Here is an 18,843-nt window from a genome sequence, read left to right as displayed (position 1 = left end):
TAGCACACTGCACATTGATGAATCATCTATAGCATGGTTTTACATCAAACATACCTTGTGTATTATAGTACAGATGTAATAGCACACTGCACATTGATGAATCATCTATAGCATGGTTTTACATCAAACATACCTTGTGTATTATAGTACAGATGTAATAGCACACTGCACTTTGATGAATCATCTATAGCATGGTTTTACATCAAACATACCTTGTGTGTTATAGTACAGATGTAATAGCACACTGCACATTGATGAATCATCTATAGCATGGTTTTACATCAAACATACCTTGTGTATTATAGTACAGATGTAATAGCACACTGCACATTGATGAATCATCTATAGCATGGTTTTACATCAAACATACCTTGTGTATTATAGTACATATGTAATAGCACACTGCACTTTGATGAATCATCTATAGCATGGTTTACATCAAACATACCTTGTGTATTATAGTACAGATGTAATAGCACACTGCACTTTGATGAATCATCTATAGCATGGTTTTACATCAAACATACCTTGTGTATTATAGTACAGATGTAATAGCACACTGCACATTGATGAATCATCTATAGCATGGTTTTACATCAAACATACCTTGTGTATTATAGTACAGATGTAATAGCACACTGCACATTGATGAATCATCTATAGCATGGTTTTACATCAAACATACCTTGTGTATTATAGTACAGATGTAATACAGTGGCGGCTCCAGATAATCCATTTAATGGGGGCCCCAATGACATGGGGTGGAATGCCAAGGGAACTTTGGGGGAGTTTTGGATGGGGATCGTACAAAAATGAAATTAATATATACTTTTCAAAAAAAGTAGGGAAACTCTATTAGACCGAACATACGTTTTGACCACAGACATTCTAGTAAAGAACGTCCAGGTCTGTTTATCAACATACCGAAACACATTCCATAGTTTGCACATGCATCACGCAGTTGCCCCGTACACGTGCGTGGGTGTCGTTCTCGATTTTGACAATTTCCAGGAAGGTCCATTAATCACTGTGGAACATTATTTTTGTCAATCTTTTTCATTCTGTTGATCATACAGTTGTTATTGTTTTGTTTTTAGTCATTTTTATTGTTTGAATTTGCGATTAACTGACAAAAAAAGTCAACTTTCAAATTTCACTTCTGACCCCAATCGTCCTTTCAAGATCTTTGGTGGTCATAAAACCTACTGTAATACTGAACTACCGGTTGTAATGTTTGCCCAATTAATTCACTATTATCATATAACCATTCCCCACAGCTAATAAACCTTACAATTTTGGCAATTGGAAATTGTTATTAGAGTTCCCCTACTTTTTTTGAAGAGTATATAATAAAATTATAACTACCGAGCCCCTGCCCCCCCCCCCCCCCCCCCCCAGATCCGCCTCTGTAATAGCACACTGCACTTTGATTGGTGAATCATCTATAGCATGGTTTTACATCAAACATTATATCTTGTGCATTACAGGTGAAGTGGCACATTGCGCGATACACAAATATGGCGCGTATGCTGGGGGGAGGGGGGAATTTGGGGTCGAACCCTCCCAAGCTCAAACAAATTTACTTTTTGTCCATATATTTTCCGGGGGAAACCCTTATAAACTTCACTCACCAGTATAAATCCCCCCCACCAATGCATCAATTCCTGCACGTGTGCATGCAAATAAAATATTTCCATTCACTGGGTCATGTTAATATTTAACCACACACCATCAACATTTATTCATGAATGACACCACGCGTCCAGACAAAACAAAAATCTACAACAATACATCTCTGTTATCGTCGTGTTTACACGCGCTGCAGCATTGTCTCAACAATACGTCGTTCTGATCTGTGGTCCTAACAGCATCAATTACCAAGGACACAAGCCATTCCATCCTCCGCGTGATTCCTGTCGGACCGATCTGCGTGGAAACCACTTCATCACTGCCATACACCGGATTAATGGTTTGTTAGGGATGGCTTCAGGTATAAAAGACCTTGATATTCGCCGTCGGAGTGTAATGAGTCTAATGACTCCCTCATAATGTTATATGGACAGAAAAATAAAAATAAATGGACGCCATTTTAGAATTGGCTTTTTCCTAGCCATTAAATGTATCCTATGACCACCGACTATATACCGGGGCATAGCTGTATGATCTAGCCAATAATCACTAATAGGGGTGGGTGGAGGTGGGGGTGGGGGGGGGGGGGGGGGGCTGTAATAAAAACTATATGAAGGAAATGTTTTATTTAACGACGCACTCAACACATTTTATTTACGGTTATATGGCGTCGGACATATGGTTGAGGACCACACAGATATTGAGAAAGGAAACCCGCTTCATGAGCTACTCTTTTCGATTAGCAGCAAGAGATCTTTTATATGCACCATCCCACATACAAGATAACACATGCAACGGCCTTTGTGGTGAAGCGAGAAATAGCCCAATGAGCCCACCGACGGTGATCGATCCCAGACCGACTGCATATCAAGCGAATGCTTTACCACTGGGCTACGTCCCGCCCTAAAAACTATATGTGCACAGTAATGTACTATATAGAGTATCAAGCCTCGAAGTATTTGGGATGATCGAAAAACTGATCCTCAGGATTTTTGCTTCATAAGATCGATGCTTTATCACCTACATGACCACCAAGTAAACATTTGATCACCTGAATCAATCACCTAAAATTGCACTGAGGTATTGGTTGAATGTATTCTGGCTGTGTACGTAAGATATCTACGTTTTTGTTTTGTTTAACGATGTCACTAGGAGAACATTGATTTATTAATCATCGGTTATTGGATGTCAAACATTTGATAATTTTGATATATAGTCTTATACAGGAACACCCCAGCAACATTGTTCAATTAGTAGCAAGGGATCTTTTATATGCACCATCCCAGAGAAAGTATAGCACTAGATAACATAGGAATCATTTATTTATTTGTTGTTACTTTTTACTATTATATTGTTATTACTTAACGGTTGGGCTGTCTGAGAAGATAAACTGTTACTAATGAATACTGTTAAACCATCGATTACTTCTATTTCTTTTCTTTTCCTTTTCTATCCTTTCAGTTGATTCAATCGTTTTTTTTTTTTTACAAACGTTTATTTTAATTGATTGTTTGATTTATTTATTGAAAATTGCAGTCGCCATTATTGTACAATTTAATGTTTGTAATTAGGAGAGGACTTCATAAGTTGGATAACTTGTGCCCAATCCTTTTGTAAATAAATGTATGTATGTATGTATGTATGTATGTATGTATGTATGTGTGTATGTATAAAATTAATTTTTTAATCAATGTTTTCAATCAAACTACCGCGCATGGGGTGGGTGCTTTACCAATGGGCTAAGTCCCGCCCATAAGATATTAAAAAGATCGTGTGATCGTCGAGGAGCTAATAAAAATTAAATATATGTACAGTTTAGCACGACAAAGATTAATAAAATATGAAATATTGAACTTGCAATAAATGACCTGGGGCCTAATTCACACAGGTCTCTTACGCTATGCCAGACAACAAAGCATCCTCTTTGCAAGTCTTTTAGCATTGCACTGCTAGATAGCAAAGTTGCGAGAGTTTAGTGAATTAGGCCCCTACTCTATTATAATGGTAGATGTTTAACTAGTCCCACCCCCCAAAAATAAAATAAATAAATAAAAAAAAAATTAAAAAATAAAAATAAAATTAATAAATAAAATTAATAATAATAAAGGGAAAGGGGGAGTGATCCTTTTGTCTATTTACAGTGCCCCGAAATTATTTTTTTACTACCTCACCCACAGATATCTTAGGCTAGATACAGCCCTGTCAAAACTCATCAGTTAATTTTGGTCTTTTGCGAATGTGGAATGCTAGCACAACTCATGTTACCTTCATATCCACCAACATTACTAAAGTGCTACAGGATGCTAATGCATATCCCCATGCTACAAAACCATTAACAACACGGGAGGCTCGTCCATATCGCGTTACCAACCGCGCTGGCCTTTCATGTCAATAACAGAAACGAAAGGTTTATTACAACCAATGACCCTAGTTATTGGGCAGTGTAACATAATTTCAACTATTATAGCTTTTTTGTACAACATTAAAGGGACTGTCCTGAGTTTTTTTTCATTGTAAAATGTTTACGACTAACCAGTGACAGATCGAGGGGGTGGTGGTGGGGGGGGGGGGGGGGGGCACCCGCCTAAATTTTGAGAGTTATATTTTGTTTTCTATTTTCATTGGAGAATCCGAGGAATCCTTGTCATTGTCCCCTCCCCAATGGATTTTCTGGATCCGCCACTGCTAACGGATCCTTTTTGATAACTAAAATTACATATTAAAGATATTATCCTATTTAGAATATCAGTATCTATACAAACAAGGTGTTTGTTGTCGTCCTAATGTTTGTAGTAGCCCAATTCAGATTTTACCTTTCAATTATTTCGTGCGTAAAAGAAAATAATAATAATAATATAATATAATATAATAATATATATATATATATATATATATATATATATATATATATATATATATATATATATATATATATATATATATATATATATATGTATGTATATATCACTTAGAAAATCAACAATGACTGATAAATACATTAACACACGACCGCAAACACATTTCATTTTGATATGCACTGGTATTCTAAACCGGCCTCGGTGGCGTCGTGGCAGGCCATCGGTCTACAGGCTGGTAGGTACTGGGTTCGGATCCCAGTCGAGGCATGGGATTTTTAATCGAGATACCGACTCCAAACCCTGAGTGAGTGCTCCGCAAGCCTCAATTGGTAGGTGTAAACCACTTGCACCGACCAGTGATCCATAACTGGTTCAACAAAGGCCATGGTTTGTGCTATCCTGCCTGTGGGAAGCGCAAATAAAAGATCCCTTGCTGCCTGTCGTAAAAAGAGTAGCCTATGTGGCGACAGCGGGTTTCCTCTAAAAACAGTGTCAGAATGACCATATGTTTGACGTCCAATAGCCGATGATAAGATAAAAAATCAATGTGCTCTAGCGGCGTCGTTAAATAAAACAAACTTTACTTTGGTATTCTAAACAAAGAAATGTATAAATGTATTGAATATGCAAGTGTAGTTGCCAAAAACGATCCGTTAGTCGGAAATATCTTACAATGGCTTCATTCCATTCCAATATTTATTTACATGCTCCTATACCACTAGAGTTTCGAACACAATGGCTGCAAACTCGGGATAGTGCCATTAAATTACTCATTATGTAATTTCTTGTTATCAAGTTTTACAATACATGTACAATGTGTTTCTGGTCATACTGGTGTTTGGGATGGTTAAAATGGCATTTTATGCGAAACAGAAAAGGTATGTAATCACGGAACGAGAATCAGTGGCTTAATAAATATCTTCTTTTGCAGATACTTATTAAAACTAATCAGTTAAGTCAACGTATTTGTAGGCTACATACACATGCTTATAACAAAAAATACTTACATGTATCTTGCTATCATGTTATAGGTACCAAAGACAATTCGTCTTTCCCACTTAATGTATTGAAGGAATAATCCTGAGTTTGCTGCAAGTTTAAAGATGTGATCGACTAACAGAGACTTTTTAACGATTGTAATTACACATCAAATATATTTTTCTGCATAAAATATTACTGGTTGTATATTAAACGTGTTTCTAATCGTTCTACTATTTATACTAGGTTAAATTTCATTTTATTTCCTAAAATATATATTTTCGTACGTACGAAATTATTTGAAGACAAAATCCAGTTTGGGCTTCCTACAAATATTAAGACGGCCGGAAACACATTGAATATACAGACACTGATATTCTAAACAAGAAAATATATTTAATATGTAAGTTTAATCGTAGAAATATTTTACTTTTCGGAAACATCTTACAATGTAGCACACTCAGGAATATCCCTTTAAGCTATGGCTATATTTGGTTACCAATGAGATCTACTCAAATATCACATTGTTACCTGATAAAGCATATGATGGGGTGTCGTTAATCGAATATTCTTGATTATTTAACACAGGGTGTGTACTGAACAATATCGAGAAGAATGCTAAAGTGATTTTGTTTTATTATACAGTTTAAAAAACATATACGCATGCACATTCTTAAATTAGAGACCAAAATGTACATAAAGAAATTTTTAAAAAGGAAAACATTTTCTTAAATAGAAAAAGAATATTTCCTTAAATACATAAAGAAAAAACCCAAACATTTTAAGTAAATAAAGGATAAACATATCCTTAAATTTCATGCATTGAAAAACGTTTCATAATTACAAGATTTTGGCAAAGGTTTGTTGTAACATAGACTATTAGTAGCAACAGAAGAAGAAGTTTGTTTAGTTTAACGACACCACTAGAGCACATTGATTTATTCATCATCGGCTATTGGATGTCAAACATTTGGTCATTTGACATATAGGCTCAGAGAGGAAACCCGCTACATTTTTCCATTAGCAGCAAGGGATCTTTTATATGCACCATCCCACATGATAGCACATACCACAGCCTTTGTTACACCAGTTATGGAGCACTGGCTGGAACGAGAAATAGCCCAATGGGCCCACCAACTGGGATCGATCCCAAAACTATCGCGCATCAAGCGAGCGCTTTACCACTGGTAGCAACAGAGACAACATAATGGTCAAATATTCTCCAAACCAAAAGTGTTGTTATCATACTGTGTTACCTGAGAATTACTGTCCAGGTGATAAGAGAGTTTTTGTCCAGGTGATGACCGGTACAAGTACAATAAAGTGGCTTAACGTTCACGGTTAGCCAGCTATTCGTAATCTGTCCTAACGCTTGACCAGTTCCCTCGCCGTGTCTCGGAATGACTGACTATACAACCTAATGACCGACCACAGGGGATCTAACAATGAAAGAAATCACCTTTGCCAGATCATCATTTCCACATAACACTGTTATTTAGGAATGCTTTTTGTTGCCGGTCACATTTTGCTATCACTGAGTACCTTCAATTAACTATGCACAGAGGACAATCGAACAGCGCGTGTGTGTATGATGATGATGACGTGTGTGTGTGTGTGTGGGGGGGGGGGGGGGGGGGTAAATAAGAGGCCCTCTTGGCTTGAGAATCGACTTCAAATTGGGGAGGGGGTTTCCAGTTTTGACAATTGCTGATATTTTTGGCACTTGTTATTTCATTTCAATTTATTTTCGTGCTTATATCCAATTAAGGTTCAAGCACGCTGTCCTAGGCACACACCTCAGCTATCTGGGCAGTCTGTCCAGGACAGTGGGTTAGTTGTTAGTGAGAGAGAAGAGGGTGTAATGGTCTTACACCTACCCGTTGAGTTGTTAAAACTCGCTCTGGGTGGGAGCCGATACCGTGCTGCGAATCGAGTACCTACCAACCTCATGTCCGATGGCTTAACGACAACTTCACCGAGGCCGGTACACTTGTTATTATAATTAGAAACCTCAAAAGCCGGGGGAGACCTATGGCCTAAGAGAATCTACTGGACAATACAATGCGCAGAAGAACCTTTATTCACCATTCTTACCTTAAAACAATGTGGTGTCATGTTATACATGGTTAACCCGTTCACTTGTAGGTTTTTCCACTAAACTGTTAATTCTGGCTTTAATTGGTCCAAATGGTTCATTTGGGTTAAGCACCAGTAAATCAAATGCATGAATAATTATACAGACATGAATTTTGTGAGACGAAATTACCAACAAAATAATATACGTTTTATCATAATAAATAGAAAAAGAGTATGCTAGCAAATCAAACTATACTACATAAGAAGATTGCAGTTAATTAACAAAATCACGTGTAACCATCCCATAAAACGAGATGTTGAAATTGTGAAGTGTGAAATTTTGAAGTTTCCAATGTAAATGTATACAATTGTCATTTTCTCCATGATACGTTGCTCCATTGGTGAATTGGATGAAAAGTCAATCTGACGTTCACACTAGATTATTAAACTATGGTGAAGGTTGTTCGGTGAAGTTTTTATGTGAATCGACACTCTGGTCAAATAATGCCCTACTGAAATAACAAGGTCTATAAACACTCATCCTGTTGAAATAAATATTAAAACACTTAAGTTTCCAGTATGATCAAGAGCCAACACGGTGCAAGGATCCTACACATCTCGTCTCCTCTCTGTATCTAGCTATGCAGTGCAGCCAGCAGTTGATGCTAAGCCGCTGACTAGGATTGAACCAGTTGCTGGCATAGGAGGTAGCCAAGAGCATGTGTACGTCATGCTCGAATTCCGTCCCGCTTCGAAAATACTGCTCATAACACTTCTTAATGGCTAGAAATATCCGATTGCTGTCGACATAGCTGGGTTTCTTGAGGAGAAACCTTGCAACAAGCAGCGACAGACGAGCTATACTTTGAGGGGTGTGGCCGTAGTCGTACTTGGGGTCGAACTCGGAGAACTGCAGCTCCTGGACCTCTTGCTGTTTCTCCGCCAGATCCTTCTTGGCCTTCTGGTACTCCCTGTCGAGAAACTGGTTCCTGGCGTCAGTGACGTGCAGCTCCCGTCTGAAAGTGTTCACGTGCATCTCCAGGCAATTGATCCTGTACACCAGCTCCGCCATGTCAGCATCCGCCATGCTGTCGCTGCCCCTGAAGGTCCTTCGACGCCGCAACCAGAACAGATCCTCATCCTCATCCTGCTGTTGATGTTCGTCCTCCACTGAGGCAGCAATCGCACGACACTGGATCTGGTGTCCTGCCAGCTCGAACCTGTTGACCGTGTCGCCACAACCCGCGCAGATCACTGGAAAGTAGGGACACACTTCCAGATGGGACTGCAGCCTCTCCAGCTTCACCAGGACTTTACAGCCGCGTTCCGTGTTGTCGCACTCCACCTGGAACCCGTTGATGAGGTTACGCAGCGAATGGATGGGTTTTGCTTCGTTCGGGTTCACCACGGAGCGGCACTCAGGGCAGGTATCTGTGCTGGGACGAGAGAGCCACGTCTCCAGACAGGGGGAACAGAAACTGTGTCCGCACGTCGTGAGCACTGCGTCCTCTAAAACACTGCTGCATATCCCACAGATAAGATTAGGATCCACCGGTCCCACGAATCTTGCTGTACCATAACCCATCTTTTCTTCTTCTGAAACAAACACACTGGAACCAATTTTATTGCAGCCAATTTTCAGAGTTCCTTGAAAATTATAAAAAAAGAGGCTAATTTAACATTTTGTTAGCCAAAGACTAAATTGTGTAGCCACTTTGTTTAAAAATTAGCATTTGGCTAATTTGGCAATGTACAGGATAATCCCCGCTTCTTACTATTTTTTTTTTATCAGCAATATGTTTCGCGTACACTTCACTTAGTATAAGTCACAATGCGTCTATCATAAGTCTTGTAAAACTTTAAACACCCTTTTCTGGTTGATTTGAAACGAAACACCAAGACTGTTGCATCAGAAACAAAAACACACTCCACTTAAGATTGCTGCATTATTATTACAAGTGTTGAGGTCATATAGTTGTTGCTTCTGGGTTTTTTTCGACAGAACATACAATAACCTCCCTACGCGATGAATAACGTACCTGCAACCGAACGTGGTGTCTTGATATGTCTGCAGTCGTAAGCCTAATCAATGTCAGTTCTAGCTAAGATCTTAAAGCTGTTTCACTCTTCACTGCTTTGCACCTTAATGTCTAATCTCACCTCTGCACATACTGTCGAGATACGGAACAACTTGTGAGGGAATTTAGCGCCGAATCTGGCCTACTCCATGAACAATCGACATAACATGCCGCATATATATAGCTCGCATCGGCCCCATACCGCATAACACACGTGAACTTCGCTAGCCAGGTATATTGCTGTTACTAATTTCAGCGCGAAGGTAAATCAATACCTATGTTCTGCGCATGTGCACTACTCATCTTCTTATTCACCACCTGGGTTATTTGATGTCTTGTCTGGACTCAACGTGTGTATGTGTGTGTGTGTGTGTGTGTGTATTTGATCTTTCGCATGGTCAATATTTAAAGCAAAGTGAGCAGTCCGCATTCGTTCAATACTGACGAATAAATATATGTACTCTTCTTTTGTAATTAGAATTGCGGTATGTATATAACAAGAATGGATGCCAGTGGCGGATCCAGAAAATCCTTCTTTTTTTGGGGGGGGGGGGGGGGCAGTGACATGAGGTAGAATGCCAAGGGAACTTTGGGGGAGGTTTGAGGGGGAACGTAAAAAAATGAAAATTAATATATAATAAAATTATAACTATCGCAAAATTTAGGGGTCCGGGCCACTGCCTCTCCTCTAGATCCGCCTCTGGATGCACGAATGAATGATTTGGTGCATGGGTTTCTGTACGTGCATGTATAATTTTATGAAGGTACATTTTTTTTTTTAAATCCTCGTCTTATCCAAGCTTCTAATGTTCTTATTTTATTTACACGTATTAGATCAACAGATTAATAATTTGGGAGCAATTATTAAAAAAACATTCAAACACCATTTAACTTTTAGCTACACGATTATTAAAATATCTTGTTTAACGACACAACTAGAGCACTGCCATTAAGATAGTTTTAACGACTTTCACATATTAATACATGTATGTATATATATATATATTTTTTTTTTTTTTTGGACTCAGAATATCAGTGTTTGTATATCCCGAGTATTTTTGATCGTCTTAATTCTGTAGACTAAACTTCATTTCATTTCTTAAAGGGACAGATCCTATTTTCTAAACACTAAGGCATATTTTTCACCTAGACCCTAGTTTCAATCCGTAAAAATGGACACTACGTTTGGTTAATTTACAAACCTGTAAAAAATTTGGATACAACAGAGTAAAACAAGAGTCTGTGGCGTTGAAATACCCTTAAAAATAGACTAAAACGCGACTCCATCACAGTTACTTCTCAGACGCACTTGCGTTTTTAAAAATATGAAAAATGCATTTTGTGCTATTAGAAACACCAGGATGACCGGACACACTTCGGTTGTACGGAAATGGATAATCTAAACAATAAAATACAAGTAAAGTTTGATTTCAGTGATGATAATCGTCTCAGTGAAAAATATGTATCAGTGTTTAAAAGCTAGGGTCTGTCCCTTTAAAGGCGCAAACTCTAGTTTTAGCCGATGAAAATGTACACCAAGTTTAGTTAATCTAGAAACATGCAGCATATCTGGATAAGGTTATAACGGAGAGAAGATGAAGTCTGTGATGTTTACATGGGAAAATACCATCTAAAAATAACTAGAACTTTTCTCGATACCCATTATTTCTCAGACGAACGTGCGTTTTAATAATTATGAATAAAGTATTTATGAAAATTACAAAAACCTGTATGACCAGAACCACTTCAGGTGTACGAAAATTAACATTCTAAATAATAAAACGTAAATACTTCTAATTTAAATGACCCCCCCCCCCCCCCTCCAAAAAAAAAAAAAAAAAAAAATGAAAAAAAAGAAGAAGAAGAAAGCTTTAAAAGTGAAAAATACGTCGTAGTGTTTAAAAACTAGGGTCTGTCACTTTATTAATATATATTTTTCCTACGTACGAAATTATTGGAAAGAAAAATCCAGTTTGGGCTAATTACATACACAAGCAAACACAAGTAGTTGCAGATATACAGTGGCGTACCTAGGGTATGGCAGGTATGGTACATGCCATGAGCGCCATTTGAAGGGGGGCACTGAGCAGTTTCTATTAAAAGTCAGACGTTATCTAAAAGATGGGTGTCAGATGCATATATAGGCTACACACATTGATATTCTTAAAACAGTTTAAAAAAAAATAATTAAAAATTAAAAAATAAAAAAAAGTTTTAAAAAGTTCTATTAGCCGAAAGCATATTACAATGACAGCAAACTCAGTAGTCACCGATTGGAAGATTGGATAAATGAAAGGTTCGAAATGTATACAGCAGGTGTAGATTATATGAGAAGGAAGGAAATGTTTTATTTAACGGCGCACCCAACATATTTTATTTACGGTTATATGGCGTCAGACATATGGTTAAGAATCACACAGATATTGAGAGAGGAAACCCGCTGTCGCCACTTCATGGGCTATTCTTTTTGATTAGCAGCAAGGGATCTTTTATATGCACCATCCCACAGACAGGGTAGTACATACAATGGTCTTTGATATACCAGTCGTGGTGCACTGGCCCAATGGGCCCAGCGACGGGGATCGATCCCACACCGACCGCGCATCGAGCGAGCGTTGTACCACTGGGCTACGTCCCGCCCCACACTACCAGGATAACCAGAAAGACATTAGATTCCTGGCTCATGGGGTGTACATGTACATGTGTATTTCAAAGTGGGGAGGTCGGACCACGGTCAGTGCGATGGCTCGGCAGATGGGAATTAGAGGGTCTGAAAGGCCCGAACCTGTTAGTGGAGATTGGCATATGCTCCACCCCCCCCCCCCCCCCCCCCCAAAAAAAAAAGTAAAAAAAAAAGAGTTGTATTTTAAGTGTTCAAATTTGGCATTTTCAGCCAATAACAGGGAAGAGAGGGGAACTCCGCGGCCTCTGGGATTTGTCCAGATTAGGGGCGGAACGTAGCTCAGTTGTAAAGCGCTCGCTTGATGCGTGGATCCCCGTCGGTTGGCCCATTGGGCTATTTCTCGTTCCAGCCAGTGCATCACGACTGGTATATCAAAGGCCGTGGTATCTGTTATCCTGTCTGTGGGATGGTGCATATAAAAGATCCCTTGCTGCTAATCCAAAAAGAGTAGCCTATGAAGTTTTATTTAACGACGCACTCAACATATTCTATTTACGGTTATATGGCGTCAGACATATGGTTAAGGACCACACAGATATTGAGAGAGGAAACCCGCTGTCGCACAACAGGTGTGTAACAATATACAATAATTATGCATATCGTCTCCTAACGTGTTACGGCTCATATAGACTGGATGCGGCGCGAGCGTACCATCCGGCGTAAAAAAAATGAAATCGAAATAAGTTTGTTCCAATGAAAGTGTCTAGATTAGATGCGTGCGTTTACAGAACGCATGCGGCCAGCCGCAATGAAATACTCGTATATGGTGTATATGCCCAAAACGCAAGACGCAGACAGATCAGATGCAACAATCGGACCGCACGCACCGCACCGCTTTGTTGATCCAGTTCTGGTATGGAGCGTTTACGTAATCACCAATAACTAAGGGTTTGGAGTCGGTTTGGATTAAAAAAACGACCTACCAGCCTGAGACCGATGGCCTGCCACGACCCCCACCCCCCTTTCAATACCATTAAATCTATAGTTGTGGAAAACATGCACAGATAAGTGTTCCTTCGAGTACATTTAAACCAGACTAGCGAACGCTTTTTCTACTCTGTGTGGTTAACAATCAGCCCCGGTTATTCACATTGCGCATACAATCGTCTGCTTCACTAATTCAATTAAAGAAAGATGCATCGCGATATCTTACTAATACCACGAGGGAGCCAACACGTATTTATTATTTATTCCCAAATCACTGACCATCTGTTGCAGAATACGTATTCTTCATCTGACTTAACATCAATAGTAAATCGTAGATGCAAACGATAGAAAGTACGGATGGATCCGTTATGCAAAATCGGCATCTGCAAACTGTGTTCAGAGGCAGATCTAGGGGGGGGGATGGGGTTTTTGCTAAGGGCCCGTCCCCCTAAATTTTGCGAGTTATAATTTTATCATATATTAATTTTCACCCCCTCCAAACCTCCCCTGAAGTTCCCTTAATCTAGGAAATGTATTGTTAAAAAAACGGATGCTTGTTTTAACGGAAATTACAGGAATATTTGTTTAAAGAATCCTAAGCAAATTTTAAACTATGTCTCTATGATGTATAATATATGGTTATTTCGATACTTGGTCAACAGAGTTAACTAGCTGTCGCATAGGTTACTATAACCTACGTACGGACTCCAATTTTTGTAGTAGGGCAGGTTGAGTTTTGGCCGAATTAAACGAAAATACCAGAATATGGATAACAACATTTATTCATATTAACATTACTAGTGAACAGCTATATGGGCTTGCAAAAGAATCACTATGCATTTTCAATGGATTACAACTAATATTGTGGTAAGTAGAGTGAAGGAGATACACGGTGAAAAAGTTTCAGCCAAGCTCATTTTGTCCGAATTTGAGGATTTGCTCCATCCCTCGGCCGAAAAGGTTTTAAGATGATTTGAGCAATTTAGACGGGCATCCAAAAACAAAGTGCGTCAGACTGTTTACAAAAAAATAAACACAGAGAAAATGTCGTATTTGTAATCTGGATAACATTGAAGATGAATTTCATTTTAGTTTAATATGTCCATTGTATTTGCATATTCGCGTATTGTATGTAAACAAAAATACTACTGGTTAAGACCGTCTGTTTTTAAATTAATACAATTACTATTTGTTCAGAATAGAAAACAACTTTGTAACCTTGGAAAATATTTAGAACATGCATTACATTAAAGATCGCAACATGTATATCTGTCCATCCTCCAAATACACATCCACTTGTTTATGTTTATGCTGATGATTATCTACATATGACTTATAATATTGTATATACTTGTATGCTTATGAGCCACACGGCTTAAAGGAAATAAACTACTACAAAAAAATAAACATAAAATTTTGAAGGCTAGCCAAATAGTTATTGACAGTTTTAATTTTGTTTTTTGTTTAATGAAACTACTAAAGCACATTGATGAATTAATCATCAGATATTGAATGTCAAACATTTGGTAATTTTGACATGTAGTCATTAGAGGATACCCACAGACAGGACAGCACATAACACGGCCTTTGACCAGTGGTGGGGACGGGACATAGCCCAATGGTAAAGCGCACACCTGATGCGCGGTCGGTCTAAGATCGATCCCCATCGGTGGGCCCATTGAGCTATTTCTCGTTTCAACCAGTGCACCACAACTGGTATACCAAAGGCCGCGGTACGTGCTATTCTGTCTGTGGGATGGCGCATATAAAAGATCCCTTGCTACTAATGGAAAACGTAGCAGATTTCCTTTCTATGACTGTGTCAAAATCACCATATGTTTGACATCCAATAGCCGATTATTAATAAATCAATGTGCTCTAGTGGTGTCGTTAAACAAAACAAATGTTTACGCTTTGACCAGTGGTAGTGCACTGTGGAACGAGAAAACAAAATATCCTCCAAGGTGGTTCGATCCTGCGACGCAAGCACCTCAAGTATAGAATCCGGGTCGTTTCGCCCTAAAACCATTTCGAACTCTGCGTTGTTTCGCCCTTAGTCCTATTCACCCTCATTCGTACCGAGTCGTTTCGCCCCACAAAATAAATATATTTATTATAGTTTTGAAGTCTGTTTTTTCCTTCTATTTATTCATTATTCATTACCAAATATTAGGTAATTTTCTGTCTTTGGATATTAATGCTTTATCAGCTGTTTACTTTCTGTCAGCTGAAGCTAGGCGAAATCAACATACCGTATTCGGCATTTTAACCTCAGCTGGGTATGTAGTGTATTTAATAAGAAACCACAGCACATCAGTAGTATGCAGTGTGACTGTTCATAAATTAATTATTAATGTGAATACATTGTCTGTATATTGTCTAAGGCTTATACATATTTCATGTATATGGCTTGAGTAAAAGATATTGGAAAAAAAAAAAAAAATTTTTTTACTTTTATCTGTAAATATAAACACGCAATGTGTGACACTTAAAAATCAATGGATATAGGATAAACCAATGAATAGATGTACTTTATTAACAAAATAAAAATTAGGGCGAATCGAAACATGGGGCGAAACGACTCGGTTAGAGGTACGAATCGACCCTGTTCAAAACAACTCGGGTGAACTAATAATAAGGGCGAATAGACCTGTTACCGTATAAAAAGTATGGTGAATGTAACTTTGTTATTTCACATCCAATACTATATGGATATGTCACCTTTAGTCAAACTTAAAGGCCTATAGGTTAAATATTGTTAACATGGCAACAGATTAAAAAAAAAAAATGTGATGCCAAAAATTAAGTTGCCCCCCCCCCCCCCCCAAAAAAAAAAAAGAAAAAAAAAGAAGAAGATAACCATACTGAATATGGTATGGTCTAAAACGTATGGCGACTGTAATTTTAATATTTCACCCATTACTATATGGATATGTGTCACATTTAGTGAAAATTTAAGTCCGTAGGTCAAATATTGTTAAAATATAGCAACAGATTCAAAATACTGTAAGTTAAAAAAAATGCGATGCCCAAAACAGTGAACTGTTTATTAACCTTTGTTTACCATGGGCCTACAGTTTTCACTGAACGTGGTAAATATCCATATAGTAATGATTGTGAAAGATTAAAACTAGTCCCCTCCCATTTTAAATAATGGGTTACCGGGTGGGTTTTTTTTTGTTTTTTTGTTTTTTTGGTGTGACGGTACATGCTCTTATCTTTTCGCCTGTGGCGATGTTAATTGTTTTAGAGGGCCGTGTGCAGCTTGGTTACGTAATATCCCCGCGCGACGGTGGTAGAGCTGCGTCCCAATATGCACTTAGACCAGATGTGGAGGCCATGTGGCCAGTAGTTACGTAATAACTCCGGTAGTGCGGTTTACGACCTGGGCATTTCTAGCGAACTGGCGACAGTAAGTCTGGACATCTAAGAAAAAATACCGTCCCTGAGAGTTGTGGAAATATCACATGATAGGTGAGGTACCGCGTTGTGCCCCCAGGCGATATTCGCCGTCTCTGAGATTTTTGAATAAATAGATAGGATTTTAGATATATCGGGGAGAAACATTGGAAGGCTCCCGGGGAACGTTGTCCGATTGGACTGGTAAATATATTTTTCTGCTCTGTTGTATAACCTTGATGTGATTGATGTGACTTTAAATATTTTAATACAGTATTATACCAATATTATTTAGACAGTGTCTCCGGTAATCTGACGAAGTAAATTGTAGGCTTCACTGTTCTAAAATATTAAAGCTTAGCCAGTCATCCTAGAGGACCTAGGTAAACTGTAGGTTATTGTCTTTATTGGGATATGTACCAGTATTAATTCTGTATTACAAGGTTACTGAATGAGTAGTTAAGGGTTAATTAAAAATTAACCAGTTAGGAATAGAGTTGTAATTCCTTTATTAATTAAGTTCCCCTGGCAGCCTTTCTGAATTATCACTCGTGTGTGTGTTGTATCACGGTGAAGTGTTTAAAATATTGTGTAAACTAGACACCTAGTGATTAACTAATTAAGTGATTAGTTCTGGGTTGTTATTACATTGTTGTTGTTAATTAACTACTGCGGCAAGTACATTTGTCAGCGTAGTGTTAATACAGATTCCAAAGTGTATTGTGTTTTGTTGTGTTTTCTAGTGAACTAAACGTGCTATATTAACTATATTTATATAAGATCTTATCTCTGATTATACCTAAAGCCGAGCCACTCGGGTATTAGACTGCCCGATACAGAGAGATCTAATAGATATACAGTTAGAAGAGATATTTGGATAATCGTGTTTTATTCAGTTACGGGTATTATAGGATCGCCGTGACATTTGGATTTTTTTTTTTTTTATTATTATTATTATTAATTTATTTTTATTTATTTTATTTAAAAAAAAAAAATTGGGGGGGGGGGGGGAATTCACATCGACTTCGTTTTTATATTCTTTTTAGCGCAATGCATACTGGGGGGGGGGGGGGGGGGACAAGATTTCATCCAACATAAAACATGGTGATAGCGAAGTTTTTCATCTGAAACGTGTAATAAGCGCACGGAAGGAGCGCACGGAAGGAGCGTACGTTTCGTTACGGACGGGAACGGCTAAAGAGACATCTACGAATACTTTCCTTTTTGACTATACTGTTGTCAACAAAACCAAAAATAACTGGACTAAATCGTAATGGTATATGCTATAAGCATATCCGAGAATTAACACGCGATTTCAGATTACGTAAAATTTTTTTAATAATAATAATAATAAAAAGAATAATAATTTGCAGAGAGTAGCAAGTAAAAGCGACTTGTACGTCATGAATCACACTCGGCTTGCTTTTCTCTAGTGTGAACACATGATTCGATGTGACATTGATGCAAAACAAACCACTTTAATTTTGTATTGTCAAAGCGAATTACATATGGACAGGGTTATAATGTTATCTCTTCTGTCTAAATAATATCAGTGTTGAAAATTAGCAGTCGCCCGGTCGCCCGTGGCTACCTTTATTGGCTAAGGGCGACTAAGAATTTTTACAAAGGTAGTCCGTTGGGCGACCATCGATTTTAGGGTCTGGCAAGTATGGTACTAGTTAAAAAAAGAAACACACTGATACTGAATCCAATGACAAAACACACTACACATCTGGAAGCACAATACATAGAACATGTTCTATATTTTGACAGCACCAACATAATGAATAAAGATAAAATTCATATAAGAACATATTAATTTATTAAGTTTTAAACCCGGTATGGGTTTTATACCGTCTCAAATAAAAAAAATTGGGGGTAACAGTGCAGTGTAAATTAAAACAAAAATTATTTACAAATTACCATCAAACTACAAAGGTTAACTCTTTTTTTTCTAATACATGTTTTAAGGCAGTTGATTACGGTAATCTGAATGACAACCGTAATACATGCTCAGAGCTGGATCTCTGCACAAAGCAGAATCGAATGGGCATTTGGCGAAATAGTGGACGATTCCATGAATCTCTAGTGCCTCGACTATAGAACAGCCACTCCCGAGGGAATTTCACCCATCTTGCATCCCCACAAAGTTTATTCCATCCCTCTTGCACCGCCACAAAGTTTATTCCATCCCTCTTGCATCGCCAGAGGACTG

General features: G+C 38.2%; 1 protein-coding gene across 1 annotated transcript; it reads right to left on the bottom strand.

Moving 5' to 3' along the window:
• Nucleotides 1-6,536: 6,536 nt before the first annotated feature.
• LOC121372136 (E3 ubiquitin-protein ligase TRIM13-like) lies at nt 6,537-9,809 on the bottom strand. Its single transcript, XM_041498402.1, has one exon. It carries the CDS (start codon nt 9,124-9,126, stop codon nt 8,125-8,127), a length of 1,002 nt encoding a protein of 333 aa, XP_041354336.1. The 5' UTR covers nt 9,127-9,809; the 3' UTR covers nt 6,537-8,124.
• Nucleotides 9,810-18,843: the final 9,034 nt, after the last annotated feature.

This window comes from Gigantopelta aegis, chromosome 4 (assembly GCF_016097555.1).
Source record: "Gigantopelta aegis isolate Gae_Host chromosome 4, Gae_host_genome, whole genome shotgun sequence".
NCBI classification, from domain to species: Eukaryota; Metazoa; Mollusca; class Gastropoda; order Neomphalida; family Peltospiridae; genus Gigantopelta; species Gigantopelta aegis.
This window is presented reverse-complemented; position numbering and strand designations above follow the sequence as displayed.